Raw genomic sequence first — 14,920 nt, forward strand, 5'->3', positions numbered from 1 at the left:
TTATGGGAGATACCATGGTTTTGTGAAAATTAGAGGCATTCCTGGTGAGTGTGCAGTACAGTCAATTTGCTTTTATGTTCTCTTTTTTCTTTGTATTAAAGCTTTCTGGAACTGACTGATCCACATGCCCATTTTGCAATCAACATCAAATTGTTGAGCATAGTGATCATGTCAACTTCTTGTGAGACCTAATTCTGGTACTGTTGTCCTGTTTATCAGAAATGGAATGTAATTTGTATATATTTGATCCATGCTTGTACTTTAATGTGCAGGAAATCTATGATTGCAACCATCGATACACTTTTAATAAATTTCTAAACAAAAGCATAACACAGTTGCCATATTTGTCTATATTTCTTGTATTTATATGTATATAACTGGATTCCACTGTTTCTTCTCCTCATAGTAACCAATGACGACATGTAAGCTAATGTCAGCCAGCTGCTTACAATGTAGAGATAGTGATGTCAATGCTAATTAAAGTGGAATACCAGACTACATGTTTAAAATAGACTACATGTATAGTAACGTGAAATCACTCTTATCCGATATCAAACCTAGTTGAGGTTTTATCAGTGTACAACTTTTACAGTTTGCATGCTGCTTTAATGGTGTACGCTTCTGTGATGTAGTGTCACAGAATATACATAACCCTGGAAGGAAATACTGTACAGCAGAGACTCCAACCCCAAGCACCTTCTGATCTGGAGATTCTCTTGCTTAAAACCCCTAGCAAACGGGAGACGCCAACTTGATGTGCGCAAAGTTCCTTGTGGCCGGGGTCCAGCTCTGGGGTTCTAGATGTTATCTCATGCTATCTGAGGCTTATTTTTCAACATACGATGACACTAAGTAAGAAATCATTTCAAGCGGGAGAAATTAAATCTCAAGCGGGAGAACAGAAGATTTTGCAAATTTGGGCTGTCGGCGGGAGATCTCCTGTCGAAAGCGGGAGGGTTGGAGTCTCTGGTACAGGGACTTTGTCCCACCTGAATTCCCACACAAAAGTTCACCAAAGTTTCAATGCCTGCAAATGATGTTCTTGGACCTGCCTGTTTTTCATTTACCAGTAGACCCTAGTACTTAAACTGGGATGAATGACATAATACAGTCCTATGAAAAAAAAAAAATGTACTGACATTCACACACTCACAGTGGAATCTCAACTCATCAACAGTAATTAAGTCAGGGATAAGACTATGCTGGCAGGGATGACTACCGATATGTTACAGACTTTACGAGCAAGTTCACCTTTATAAACATAGGGATTGAGAAAATGCATCAATACATTAAGTACTAATACTGTAGAACACATCAGTGAAAGTTTAAGGAAAATTGGATCTGTTCAAACAATATTAATTCTTAAAGTTTCAATGCCGCCGTCACTGGATGAGGAGACTACTACACCTTGTGATGTCACATGCATAGAATGGCGTAAACAAAATACACATATAAAGAAAAATTCAACATATTTTTTACTTTTCTCACATTATGATAAAAGAGTACACACTTGATTTGCCTCTTGACAGGGGGAACTAGCTACCTTGGTACGTCAGTGACAATTCAAGAAAATATGCACTTTAAAAAAAAAATACAATTTTGTGAAATTCTCTTTATATTTTCCTTATATCGTATGCATGTGACATCATACACTGCAGTAGTCTTCTCATCCAGCAGTGACTGTGCATATACTTTAAAAATTCATATCTTTTGTTGGATTGTCAGACTTCCCCCAAACTTTAATTGATGTGTTCTACTAATATTGCTGCATTCACTCAATCTACATGTATATGAAGGTGGACTTGTCCTTCAAAGGACTTTGCCTCAAACAAGGTTTTGGCGAGATGGGGGCACTAAACTGGTCACAATACAATGCTGCTGTACCAAACTGAAGCTGGATGTAATGCTTCATCAAGATTCAACAAAATATTCTGAAACAAACATTCTTTCAGTCCAGTTGTTTATTGAGCCGAGTATGCTGTATGATTACAATCACACAAATACAAATTGTGATTGACCAACAAGACACAGAGATTACAAGACAAATAATTGCTTCAGCCCATGGTGCTACTTGCATGATTGCCCAGGGCAATTTGACTGACCAATGGGCAGGTAGAATGAATGGCCACTTGTTTTGTGGTCAATGATTGGGGCCCTCGTCCCACTGCTCATTTGGGCGAATGGAGCATAGAGTTCATGTAAAGTCTTGAAGTTTACAGGCTGTCTCCAACAGTCATGTTTCATGGATGAAATAGGTTTCTTCTATTTACTTATCACAAATCATTGCAGATAGCAGAAAAAGTGTGTATGTCATACCCTCAAGATGATAGGCTTTCTCGAACAACAGGTGTTTTAATGGAATCTGAATTGCACTTTCAAGTTAAAAACCTCGAAACAATATTGTACAAGAAATCAGATCTTGACAATAATGCAGAGCTGGGTTGAATTAGAAGTGGCCCTGCCACACGGTACATGTACTCCTGACGGGAAAGGCCCTTGAAATATCATCTCACTAGGAGGCTTAAAGAAATACTCTAAAACCACTTAATGTTGCGACACAAATTGTCGCCCCATCACAAATTGTCACCCCCTGTAACAGGCGACAATTTGTGCATGGAGCTGACGGCACAAATTGTCGCCCGCCCTTGAAGCACATTTTGGGGGGTAATATAATTTTTGACATATTCACTGAAATACCAACACATAACTTACACGGCTACATCCATGCAAACAAGCCATGTAAAAAGTCACGGTTAGGTTTCAAGGAAGTGTGTGTGTGCGCGCGAACATGATAATTGAGTGTCCATTCATGCGTCTGTGTGCGTTATTGCATATTATGGAAGAATGTGTGTTGAGGTGGTTTATATGCATTATGAGGATTTGTTTGAGTGTTTGTTTATAAATATGTATGTATTTGCGGTGTGCATGTGGCAGTTTGTTTGTGCTAAAATCAACTAACGATTGAGAAATTATTTATGGCGTGTCAAAATATTCGCTCATGCATAAAGCATGCCAAACTTATTCTGGGACAAAGAATAGTGATACGGAAGCTGAAGTTAAGACTGATGGAAGAATAAGAATGGAGTGAAAAAAAAAAAGAACAAAGGCAGATAACATTTAGGGAGGGTACCTCCCTCGTATGCCTTTCTCTCGGTCTCTCTCTCCTGGCCCACCTCACCGCTGAAATTGACACACCCATACTATTTTGAAATCAACGCCACTGTGAAGTCTATAAACACGCGCTGATACACATTGAAGGCATTTTCATTGCCACAGTACAGTAGTGCCTGCTGCCACCCAAAAAGTTCGTTCGCACAAACATCAAAACACAAACCCAAGCAGACACACGTACGCACACAGGCACACGTATACACACAGACAAACAAACCACTACCACTATACAACCACCACACATGCACAGTTTCCACATATTGTATCATTATACTCCAAACACACACACACACACACACACACACACACACACACACACAGCTATGTGCAAATGCATACACAAGTCACATAATACGCACCTACAATTCATGCACAGCACATACCATACAGCCCCCCCCCCACACACACACAGATACGCATAACTTACTAATCATACCCACCCCACCCAAGCATAACACCACAGCAACCACCCCAACCACACAATTCATAGTGCATGGCCGACGACAATTTGTGCAGCTACGTTTGATTTTGCCAGCACAAATTATTGCCATCGAGGTCAAAAATTGGGAACTGCGCAAGCAGCACAAATTGTCGCCAGGCAACAATTTATGCAGGGCCGACAATTTGTGGCACACATACATAACATAATTTGGGCACACATACATAACATTGTTTGTGTTCATATATTACACAGGTTATTGCACATAGCATCATGCTCCATCAATGGTGAGGCCTACTAACTCACTGCACACATTCATATACTGTATACGCCAAATATTTTGTTCACGGTTTTCATTTTCACGAACTATGCGAGTTGGGTGCTTTTTGCGAATTTTAAAAAGTGAAAACATTAGCTCTCATCCTGACATGAATGTGACGTGCATGCATACAATTCTCTGATCAGCACAGTAGGCCCTGCTCCACAATTGCGACCACATGTGGAATTGTAAGAAGTCCTGATTTATAGCGTAAAATTAAACCTACTAAATATATGGTGTATACAGTATTACATACATCTATGTACATGAATACACCTATTTACACACACATGATATACACACACAGCCCAGTGCATACAATCATGTTGTGATACAGTCCATGTACTTCAGTTTTACACTGAAGGTCAGCTCTTTATCATTAAAACTTTTAAGTGGAAGGAAATTCCAGCCAAATAGTTCAAGTATACAGTATCAGCTGGCTCACCCAGTGCTCAGTTGCATCTCTGGGAACAAACTGGGTAACAAAAAGCTGCGTGCCTGTCAGTTTGGTGTACTGGTATATGTATCTTGGGACTAGGGACCAGGAATGCTTCTTTTAGTCGCTAGAAAAACATACAGTGTGCTGGGGCATTGACTGAGAATATGTGAATGACATGTATGTACTGTTTAATGAAACTAGTGATGATTTTGGCAAGGTGATTAAGGGACTTCACCCTTTTTATTACATGCCTCATGGAGGCATAATGCTCTCTTGTTATCTCTGGGTTAGATGTTCTATGATGTTTTAAAACTACATGCCAGTTGAATTACAGTCCAAGTCTTGTAGACCATCCATGTCTTGTTATTCATTATATATTTATACACAACATACATGTAAGATGGAAAGACTATGATGACATGTACCCAGCATGAATGCATACTAACAGTCATCAATTGTGAGGCCAACAAACTCACTGCACACATTCATATATGACGTGTGTGTTTATGTGTGTCAGTTCAGTACCTCAAGTAGAAATTCCCACTGAAAATTTCTATTGGTGTATTTTGGTTTCTCTGGCATTGTATGTGTATGAACTGAACACACAGGAATTACAATGATTAAATCCATCATGAAATCATCGTCATCACATTGTTTGGTTTGAAGAGTCTGAGACCGAGGCAGTAGACTCAATGTCAAACTTAACCCTTCTTCTAATACTGATGAAAAACTTAATTCTGTTTTCCTATGAAGTAGGTGCATAGTTTTCATCATCTCTATGCAAAGTGTATTAGTTTATAGTGTTAACCTTTCACAACTCACACAAAAGATGAGCAGCATCCTGAGTGGTAAACTATTCCTTATTTTTCTTGCACGTCATCACACACAGTTTCACTCCTAGCCATTGCCTTGTCGTCCAGTGTCACATCAAGAAGAGGTAAGTCTGGTGCATTTCTCAGGGCATCATAGCTGGCTTGATTGTCTGTCCTCACACACAATGTGATGCCAGACTGGTAGGCAGCAGGAATCTTGACATGTCTGGTGAACAAGTGTTGCTTTAAGATTCTCAACATTTCTGATGGTGGCAATGGGATGGCTATCTCTTCATCAATCACGTTGTAGACTTGGTCTGTTTAAACAGAATAAACAAATTATGTCCATCATACAGGAATCCACAGTACAGATGTGCTACCATTATATACACACAGCAATGCAAGTCATGATTTAACACATAAAACAAATAAATAGAAATGAGCAAACTATCCATGGTAATGACAGTCAGATATCAAAAAGAAAGAGGAAGAAGACGAACAGAGAGAGAGAGAGAAAACAAAATACAGGCCCAGTATCACTTGATACTACAGTGAAACCCCGTTATAACGAGGTCCTTGGGACCGGCGATATTACCTCGTTATAACCGGTACCTCATTATAACCGTACGCATCAAAAACAAAGAAAAACATAAGCATGACGTCATATACCCATCAATCAAAGTTAAGAACATCTTTTGCGTTGTTTTTACACAATTATGGATCATTATTATTGACAGAATTAAGGGAAATTATTTGTGAATTGATGCAAAAAAGACGGAAAAAAGTAGGGGTTGAAAATGTCTTAATTCTTTATTTTTCTTCTGAAAATCTCTTGACATAATAGTTCACATTATGTTCTTGACAAGTAGGCCTATATTATATTCGTGATTCTTTCGACATCTATCTCTTCCTCTTGTATTGAACCATTCTGAGAGTATAGTTTTTCGTTTGTGAAAAACAGTGTAAAATGATTAATGAACAAAAACTGATTGTATAAAATGTGTTTGTTAAGTTTTTCTTAACACCAGCGCAAATAGAGTAACATACATTCGTTGTTTACCGTAACTTTCAAGGTACTTTACGCTGTTGGTTCCCAGCGGGAATGCGATGATTTCAAGAATCACTTCGGTTGTAATCTTATTCAATGTATAATGATCGTTGCGCCCGAAGGGATTAAAATTGCGTTCTTTATTTTCTTACGAAAATCTCTTCGCGTTTTCTACATCCGTTCTGGAAAAATATGCGACAAGAAATTTGGAAGGTTTTGCCTTTTTACGCAAATCTGTACCTCGTAGCACATACTGAAAGAAAGAAAAATCTCCGTTGTGAAATGCAGTATTGAATGATAATGAACAAACCCAAATTTATCCGAACCGTTGAATGCGTTCGTTTCTTTATCTGAAAGCCAACTCAAGTAGATGAACACGCATTATTCAACTATTTTTTACCCTATTGTCACCTGACGGGATCGCGTTGATTTCATTAATCATTTCGGCTTTAATCATACACATTCATATTTACATTATAATTCGTTAAAATTGATAATGAACAAACCCAGATCTATTCAAACCATTCAATGCCTTTGTTTCTTTTTCTAAACACCGACTCAAGTAGATTAACATGCGTCATTCAACCATTTTTACGCTAATGTCATCAGGCGGGATCGCGTTGATTTCATTAATTATTTCGGCTTTAATTATACACATTCATATTTACATTATCATTTGTTAAATGATAATGAACAAACCCAGATCTATTCAAACCGCTGAATGCGTTTGTTTCTTTTTCTGAACACCGACTCAAGTAGATTAACATGCGTTATTCAATTATTTTTTACTGTACTCTCATCCGGCGGGATCGCATTGATTTCATCAATTATTTCGGCTTTAATTATATACATTCATATTTGCATTATAATTTGTTAACCCTCACTAGACCGAGCTATTTAGGTAGATCATAGAGCCGGGGGGGGGGGGGGGGGGGGGCCTCCTAGGCCCCCCTCCAGATCTCTGCCGTCGACTGTGCGATCGCGACGAAAATTGGCACACACATTGCCTATGATGTAATCTACGGTACCACAAAGTTAGATTATTAAAAAAAAATATCATTTATGCTAAATTATGCTAATTTATGCATAATGATGCATGAAATCAGACAATATGGTATATTATCAAAATCACTAAATAAAGCTCAAAATGGGCACATTTTTTGTGTAAATATTCTTTTTAGTGTCCTGAGCAAATATAAGAGAAAAAAATTGCGGCATCAGAAAATTTTTTAAAGTATTTTATTGTTTTTTGAATTTCTTATGTATTTCCTTGTTTTTTCGACTATATGTTCTTCATTGTTTTTTCGATGAAACTTGTCTGCGACATTGTTCCAAACAAGAAAATATGCTACTAATTGATTTTAATCAATAAACCCCCCAAATAATCATGCTTTTGTGAAATTTGCCTGTAAGCACAGTTTGCATTGAAACTGTACACAAATTCATGTTTTTCAGCAATTTTTGGTCTGACATGCACGTACATATTTATGCGCAACTTCGGAACCGTGCGACCGGGCATCGCAAATTTGGTGTCAAAAGATACGGGAGACTCAAAAAAAAAAGGTCATGAAACTTTGCGGCGATAGCTTTTCACGTTAGCGATTCATCGCGCGGAACGTTGAGGGGGGGCCTCGGAGGCCCCCCCTCCCCCCCCCCCCCTTACACGCAAACACGCACGTTTACACGCAAAGGAAAACGGGACCGACGGAATCACCTCATTATAAGCGGTTCCTCGTTATAATCGAACTCGGGGGTTTCACTGTAGTTCAAAGTCATAAAATTTATCATATATATCTTAAAGCACATTACATTACCTAGGAAATGTTGGCAATGCAAGTTAATCATGCAAATGTTCCTAGCAGGATACATGTATGTCACTTGAACAAATCTGCATTTAGCACAAATGTCATAGTGATGAGCTGCTTGTACAAGGGGTATATCAGAATATACATCTCATTTTTTTTTTTTGTTCTGTTTTTGTTTTTTAAATTGACATCAGTCTTGGAAAGCAGAAGTTTTGGTGTGATTTAAGTTTGGGAAACTTAACTACACAAGCACTGCCTTTTTTCATTGTCAAAATAAAAATGAAACAAAATTCATACTTGTCAGCTTGCATAATTGGAACAATTTTGAGTTGTCAAAAGGAAACCTTGCTGGTAAATATTGATATGCAACCTTGAATGACCAAGAAAACATACCAACAATCATTCCTTACAAACACTGCATGAAATAACTTCTGCCAGTGAGAGCTATGATAAAGACCTCAGACTGGAGACAAATGCATTGTCTGCTGACTGTATAATAAATGAAGCATAAATACACTCTTACCCACAACTTTCATCTCTCGCCATCTCACATCATGGTGGGCTTCAATCAACCTAAGGTCCACGTCTGGTGAATATCTCTTCATGATGTCATCTCGCCTTATCTGTTCAGAACAAATTCATGGAAAAAACAACCTGACAATGTATCGCATTCGAAAATCATCAGTTACAGCTGTTTCTGTATCATCCCTAAAACAATTTTAACAATTTTCAACCGGAAAATCAGAAGTTTGATCTATATCGGTTCCTAAATATCATCTTACATCATAATCTTTACTCTCTCTACACTTAAGTGGCAATCTGGGAAATAGGATAACCTTAACTTTAACCATCTGTGCCCAGGTACTAGACTGTACCATGCTGTGCATTTTCATCAGCAATCTGTTAATTCTCCAAAAATGACGTAATTGTGCATAAGCTGTTCCAGTAAAGTGTAATATTGTACATCAGACCAACAATAACGCGCAGGTGACACAATATGGATAGAGGGATTAGGTATTAAATCTGTATTTATTGACCTTTACTTCTAAACATCTGTTACATCTCTTTCCAAACATTAGGGCCTATTGTGATACTTTGAAAATGACGAAAGCAGTGAAATAACTGCTATGCTGACTAAATAGCATTAAAATGGGTATAGAGACACTGTATCTTGCCCTTGCAAAATGCAAACAAGATTAATGACAGGGTCAATGTGAATTAAAAACGGCTTTTTCTTCACCATACACTTAACAACTAGCTCTGCAAACTATTTTCTGAAACTGCCATCTTTCTAAACAGGGAATGGTAAGCTTAGTACCAAGAGTTCAGAAGGACTGAAAAGCTGCTCCTTGATGCTGGCTATGGGTTCAGAGATGAGTGGATTGCACATGTACACCTTTTTATCATCTACACCATAAATCATCTGATGGTGCCAGGCATCGGGGATCTCATAACCTTCTGGCACTGCCCGCTGTAAGTTCAGAGTTGCCACTGGAACCACATCTGTAAAAAGACATAAATATCAGCAGTGTTTAATTTGATTGTATCTCTATCATCTGGGATTGATTTCATCTGCCATCTTTTATACATTTACTCTCAAACTGACCATGTTTGTTGCATAGGTGTACTGCAGGAGGGGAGACTAATAAGACACAATGTACAAAAAAAAAAGTACTGCAATGTAGGGAAATGTGTGTGTGTGTATTTCTTTTTTGTAATTGTTAGTTGAATAAAACTTATAATTAATGCAAAATTAGAAAACTATTATGCTGCCCACTACAAACAAGGAGCACAGCATAATGTATCACAGGCCAAATACAAGGAAGGATATTTTTATGTGAACACAAAAATTTAGCTGGATATTTGACTGATATTAAATTGAATGTTTCTTTGATTCTATTTCTCTCTGTAAAAGTAGCCTAGGAGCAGGAGGCAAAATAGAAAGAGGGCAGATAGATTGGATACATAGAAGGCTATGCTTTACTGTTAACATGTATTCAATATTCATTCAACTACGAAAGAAGTAGGGCCTAATGCCTATCAATATGTTTTGATGATTAAAAGGGGAAAATCTTCACAATGCTGGTACAAGAATATCTTCAGTTTGGTTTCAGATTACACTTGGAAGATTAAAGGAATTATTATACTACCATGATAACTAACAGTCAAAAACCATTCGCCTTTAATACAATGTACATTGTAGCTGTACTGTATTTCATTCTTTTGGCAGATAAATCTGATATTTGTTAGAATTAGATCAGAATGTTTTGCAAACATGCGTAAAAAGAGAGCTCTGGCAATTAATTATTATGAAACAGAGCTAGCCGAAAGGGGGGGGGGGGGGGGAGCTTGCCCCCTTTTTATTATTATTATTATTATTATTATTATTTTTCCCCCTTTTTATTATTATTATTATTTTTTTTTCCCCGTTTTCTTTACCAAGAAGTGACACCAGGAAAAAAAAAAAAGTTTCCTCATTTATTATGGGAAACTGTTTTTTTCCCCGGTTTTTCTGTAATTTAAAAAAATGTGACTGAGAGTGGGTATGTCTTAAAGGTCCCTCTTCATTTTTTAAAAACCTTGTACTCACTCTTTAATTTCAATCCTGACTTTTGAATGGACAATACTGCTTTAATATCAGAAAGCCTGTAAGTCTTGAATAGAATGTGCTCACAGAGTGGGAAAAAAAATCAGCTTTTAAAATCTGAAATTCCCTTCATTTGGTTAACAGTGTAATGGAGTTTTATATGCACCATGTTTTGTTTTTATCACATTCATTGAGCAGAGCACATCTTGATGAGCCAGACTGAATAGACCCTGAAGGCTGAACTCTGAAGCCTCTATTTTCAGTAAACACCTTCCAGAGTGTGTACTTTCTTTCCATTTTTGAGATACTGGTACATGTAGGTTAGGTAAGTCCACTTGTATCGACTTATACATCATTTCAAAACTGTCTGTACTTTTAGAATCTGCCCTTATCTAAAAATTAATGTCTGGCAACTTTTTATTTTTTTATTTTTTTTTTTAATGGTTTTGTGATGCATGACCTCAGTGAGGAAGAGAAGATGAGAGAGATAGGGAGAGAGAGAGAGAGAGAGAGAGAGAGAGAGAAAGATACAAGAGGTAAAATGTACCGGTACCTCTTTTCATCCAGCTTCTGAGCCAGTCAGACAAGTCCACATCTCTATGGGGATAGAAGGAAAAGAACCTTGCAAAGACCTTTGATTGTGTGCTGCCATCCAGACCAGTTATCAGATCCTCATGGGTGGTGCCTGCAACACTCCTGGAGTGCAGATACTCGGGGATCGCAGCATCTTGTGCTCTTAGACGTGTCTGAACATGTTTGCAGACGTCTTCCACTGCATTCGGGAGCTTTAACACACTCTGAGGGAAACAATATTTCATATTATTCATGAATTCTTTGTCATTCTCCTGGACACTGCCATAGCAGTCAAATGTCCACTTTGTGGCTTTGACAGTAACACAGTTGATCTATTGCCAAACATTGGTACCAGGCTTGTGTCAGGTGAATGTGCTGGCAAGCGACATCTATAAAGATGACATGAATAATCATTACATCACAGATTCTTTGCTTGTTGGCAGTATCACTTGTGTGCTACAGCCCAATCACCCTCAGTATTCTTTAACATATAATTATGTGACCCTGCATCACAAAACCAACAAAGTCGCCAGACATTTTTTTTTTAGTTAAAAGCAGATTCTGAAAGAGCAGTCTTCAAGCTTCAACATGATGTATATATCAATTCAAATGGACTCTCCTAACCTATCCTAATATTGGAAAGCACACACTCATGAAAAGTGTGAACTGAGAAAAGAGGCTCTGAAGTACCAAGCGCTTAATCCTTACCAAGCTGTGAAAGCTGTGCAATGAATGGGACCAAAAAAAAAAAAAAAAAAAGAAGAAGAAAAAAAAAATCCAAACAAGCAAAAAACAGGATGGAAACCACCGGAGCAACAGCAATGAAGGGATTATCAGATTAAGCTAGCTGAACTTGAGCATACTTTACAAAACATTCTGTTCATAACTGAGTAATGCCAGCTTTCAAAGTAGTAGCATCACTCTTTCTAAGGTTATATTAGAGTTGAAAATGAAGAGTATATACCTACAGGGTCTCGAAGAAATGAAAATGGGACTCTGTAAGACACACCAAATCACTCACCCCTGCTGCCAGGTCCTGGCTGAGGGACGCAGTCTTCACTGCATAAGACTCAAGATGACAGATCAGACAGACAGACCACAAGCAAGAAGAAGAAGACACCAAATCACACTATTATATGAAAAATGACGAAAAAACACAATTTCCTGTTCGTTTTATGATCCCAAACTTTAGCAGAATGTAATGACTTGCTCTTTTAGAAAATAATAAAAACGGAAGATCGGCTAGGCTGACCCATTTCACCTACCAGTATTTTCAGTCCTCACATAAAATCAGTGCATGCGACATTTGTTTTCTATGTGATGCATGGTCACATTTAATGGTATAAAAAGCATGCGCATACAGTTTGTACATAAAATACAGTAATACATAAAGTACTTATGAAAAGTAAATGATAATACATATATGCCAGGGGCTGCAGAACATTTTTCAGTGGGGGGGGGGGGGGGGGGGGGGGGGGTTGTTCAAGGTCAAGACCCCCAAGCATTTCCATGATGACTAGTTTCTAGACTCAAGGATCCCTGATCCTGATCCTGTTCATTGCATACAGTGAATACATGAGAGAGACTATTATTCAGTAGCGGATTCTGAGAAGGGCGCACCGGGCGCGTGTCCCGTCTAATTTTTGATAAAACAAGATAAAAAGAAAAAAAAATGGGAGGGGGTGTGTGCGACTCCCTTTAAAGGACAAATTCACATTCATTAACATAAGGATTGACAGAATGCGTAGCAATATAAGTAGAACACATCATTGAAAGTTTGAGGAAAATTGGACAATCCGGTCATAAGTTATGAATTTTTGAAGTTTTTGTGCAGTCACCACTGGCAGAGATGCCAAGTTCAAAAAACTTTTATGCGTGAGATTTTTATGACTCGGCGTCTCGGCGCTCGCGCGCATGCGCACGCGAACGAGGAGGGTGTCCCCCTCCCATGATAAGGAGCTTTTTTAAATTATTAGCTCTTAATGCTGCGATCGGGTGCATACTTAAGTGACTATTTTTTACTAATCTTGAAAGGCAAAAGGGAAATATACCTTCAATTGCAACTATCACTCTAATCCTTTGAGCTATGCTCCTTATTTTTGGCCCAAATTGCAGACTTCACCAGATGCGTGAGAAAAATGGGTGCCATGCGTGAGATCGTGAGTCAGACCCTAAATGCTCGAGTCTCACGCAGAATGCGTGAGACTTGGTACTCTGCGCTGGGTGAGAAGACTACTGCAGTGTATGATGTCACATGCGTACAACAATGTAAGGAAAATATAAAGAGAATTTCACAAAATTTCATTTTTTGAAAAAAGTGCACATTCCCTTGACTTGTTACTGACATACAATTTGTATGTTATGGGTAATATTATTCCCATCGCCTTAAGAAAGAGGCAAGTCACGTGCTCTTTTATTATGCGAAAAAAGTGAAAATATGTTGAATTTTCTTTACATTTTCTTTATACTGTTGTACTCATATGACATCACGCGTCTTAGTAGTCTCCTCATCCAGCGGTTCCAACACAAAAATTTTAAAAATTCATAACTTTTGCATCAAATGTCTAATTTTCCTCAAACTTTCACTGATGTGTTCTTCTAATATTGCTGCATTCTCTCAATCCTTATGTTTATGAAGGTGAACTTGTCCTTTAATTTTACAAAGTGCCAAAACTAAAGGCCCCTCCCTTCAATAAAAGGCTTTATGAAATTCCTGGATTCGCCCGTTGAGTTGTAATCTAAATTATTATCAGCGATCTAATTACCAGAACATTCATAACGCCTGTAGCACCACACGCAGACACTCCAATCTGCAACACCTGTTTCTCTTCAGCTTCAGCAGGCGTCCAGAAGAAGAAAGAATTATCAACATTTTTTCCTTGAGCACCATCCTCGCCTGTTTCAGACATAGTGCATCAATTCTGAAGTATTCACCAATACAGCCTGTTTACTTCTACTCTGTCTGCTGGTCCAAACGTCGACAGTTAGCTGACAATATTAGAATCTAAAGTCTAGTCCAAAATTTAGTTCATGCATTCCAAGTTCAAGTAAATTCCAGCGAAGAAAGGTGATGGAGACCATGCAGTAACCCCCATGCCATGCCCCCGGCCGGGCCCGGGGTGCGGGTGCAGGGGTGATGTTAATGCCCCAATGGATGGAGGAGCTAACATTCATAAGTACTTCAAAGGTTATCACATCTAAGCATAGAGTCTACATCGCGAATAAATTCAACGTGTTTAAAAGCTAGTGTGGGTGATTTGGTGATTTCGTACGGCTGTGTACCCGGCGGTACGCGTTAATATGTACAGTATACTGTCACGGGCGTCCTCGATCCTCCATCTCTATTACGGCAATCTCATCTCCGTCACGTCTGTCTCTGGCGGAGGCGTCCCCGCGTGCGCCCGTCGTGCGCCCGGCGGCGGTATACTAGTAGCGTACCCCAAGCGAGCACACCACCAGCTAGTTGTTGTGTCCTAAGCATAGAGCTGTATTTACATGGCATTTTCCGAACAGGTTATACCATATTGAGGTGGGGGCCGTGAGGTGGACAGTATAGATAGTAATGTATATTTTATATCAAATCAAAGAAACTATACGATTCAAGGCACAAAAATTATATCATTCCGAATTGATGAGTTAGAATTTTACACAAAAAATGAACATACGCACCGTAGAATCTTGTAAAAATGAAACTTTCCTCCCTGGCAAGTAATTTGGAACAATCCAT

General features: G+C 38.5%; 1 protein-coding gene across 1 annotated transcript; it reads right to left on the reverse strand.

The window, feature by feature from the left end:
- Positions 1–3,619: 3,619 nt before the first annotated feature.
- On the reverse strand, positions 3,620–14,102 carry LOC140233393 (uncharacterized). The gene is made up of 6 exons (XM_072313499.1): positions 13,959–14,102; positions 12,215–12,322; positions 11,174–11,417; positions 9,352–9,536; positions 8,557–8,656; positions 3,620–5,497 (listed from the first exon to the last, which is right to left on the reverse strand). Exons 1-6 carry the CDS (start codon positions 14,100–14,102, stop codon positions 5,229–5,231), a joined length of 1,050 nt encoding a protein of 349 aa, XP_072169600.1. The 3' UTR covers positions 3,620–5,228.
- Between the last annotated feature and the right edge of the window lie 818 nt (positions 14,103–14,920).

Source organism: Diadema setosum, chromosome 9 (assembly GCF_964275005.1).
Source record: "Diadema setosum chromosome 9, eeDiaSeto1, whole genome shotgun sequence".
In the NCBI taxonomy this organism is placed as follows: Eukaryota; Metazoa; Echinodermata; class Echinoidea; order Diadematoida; family Diadematidae; genus Diadema; species Diadema setosum.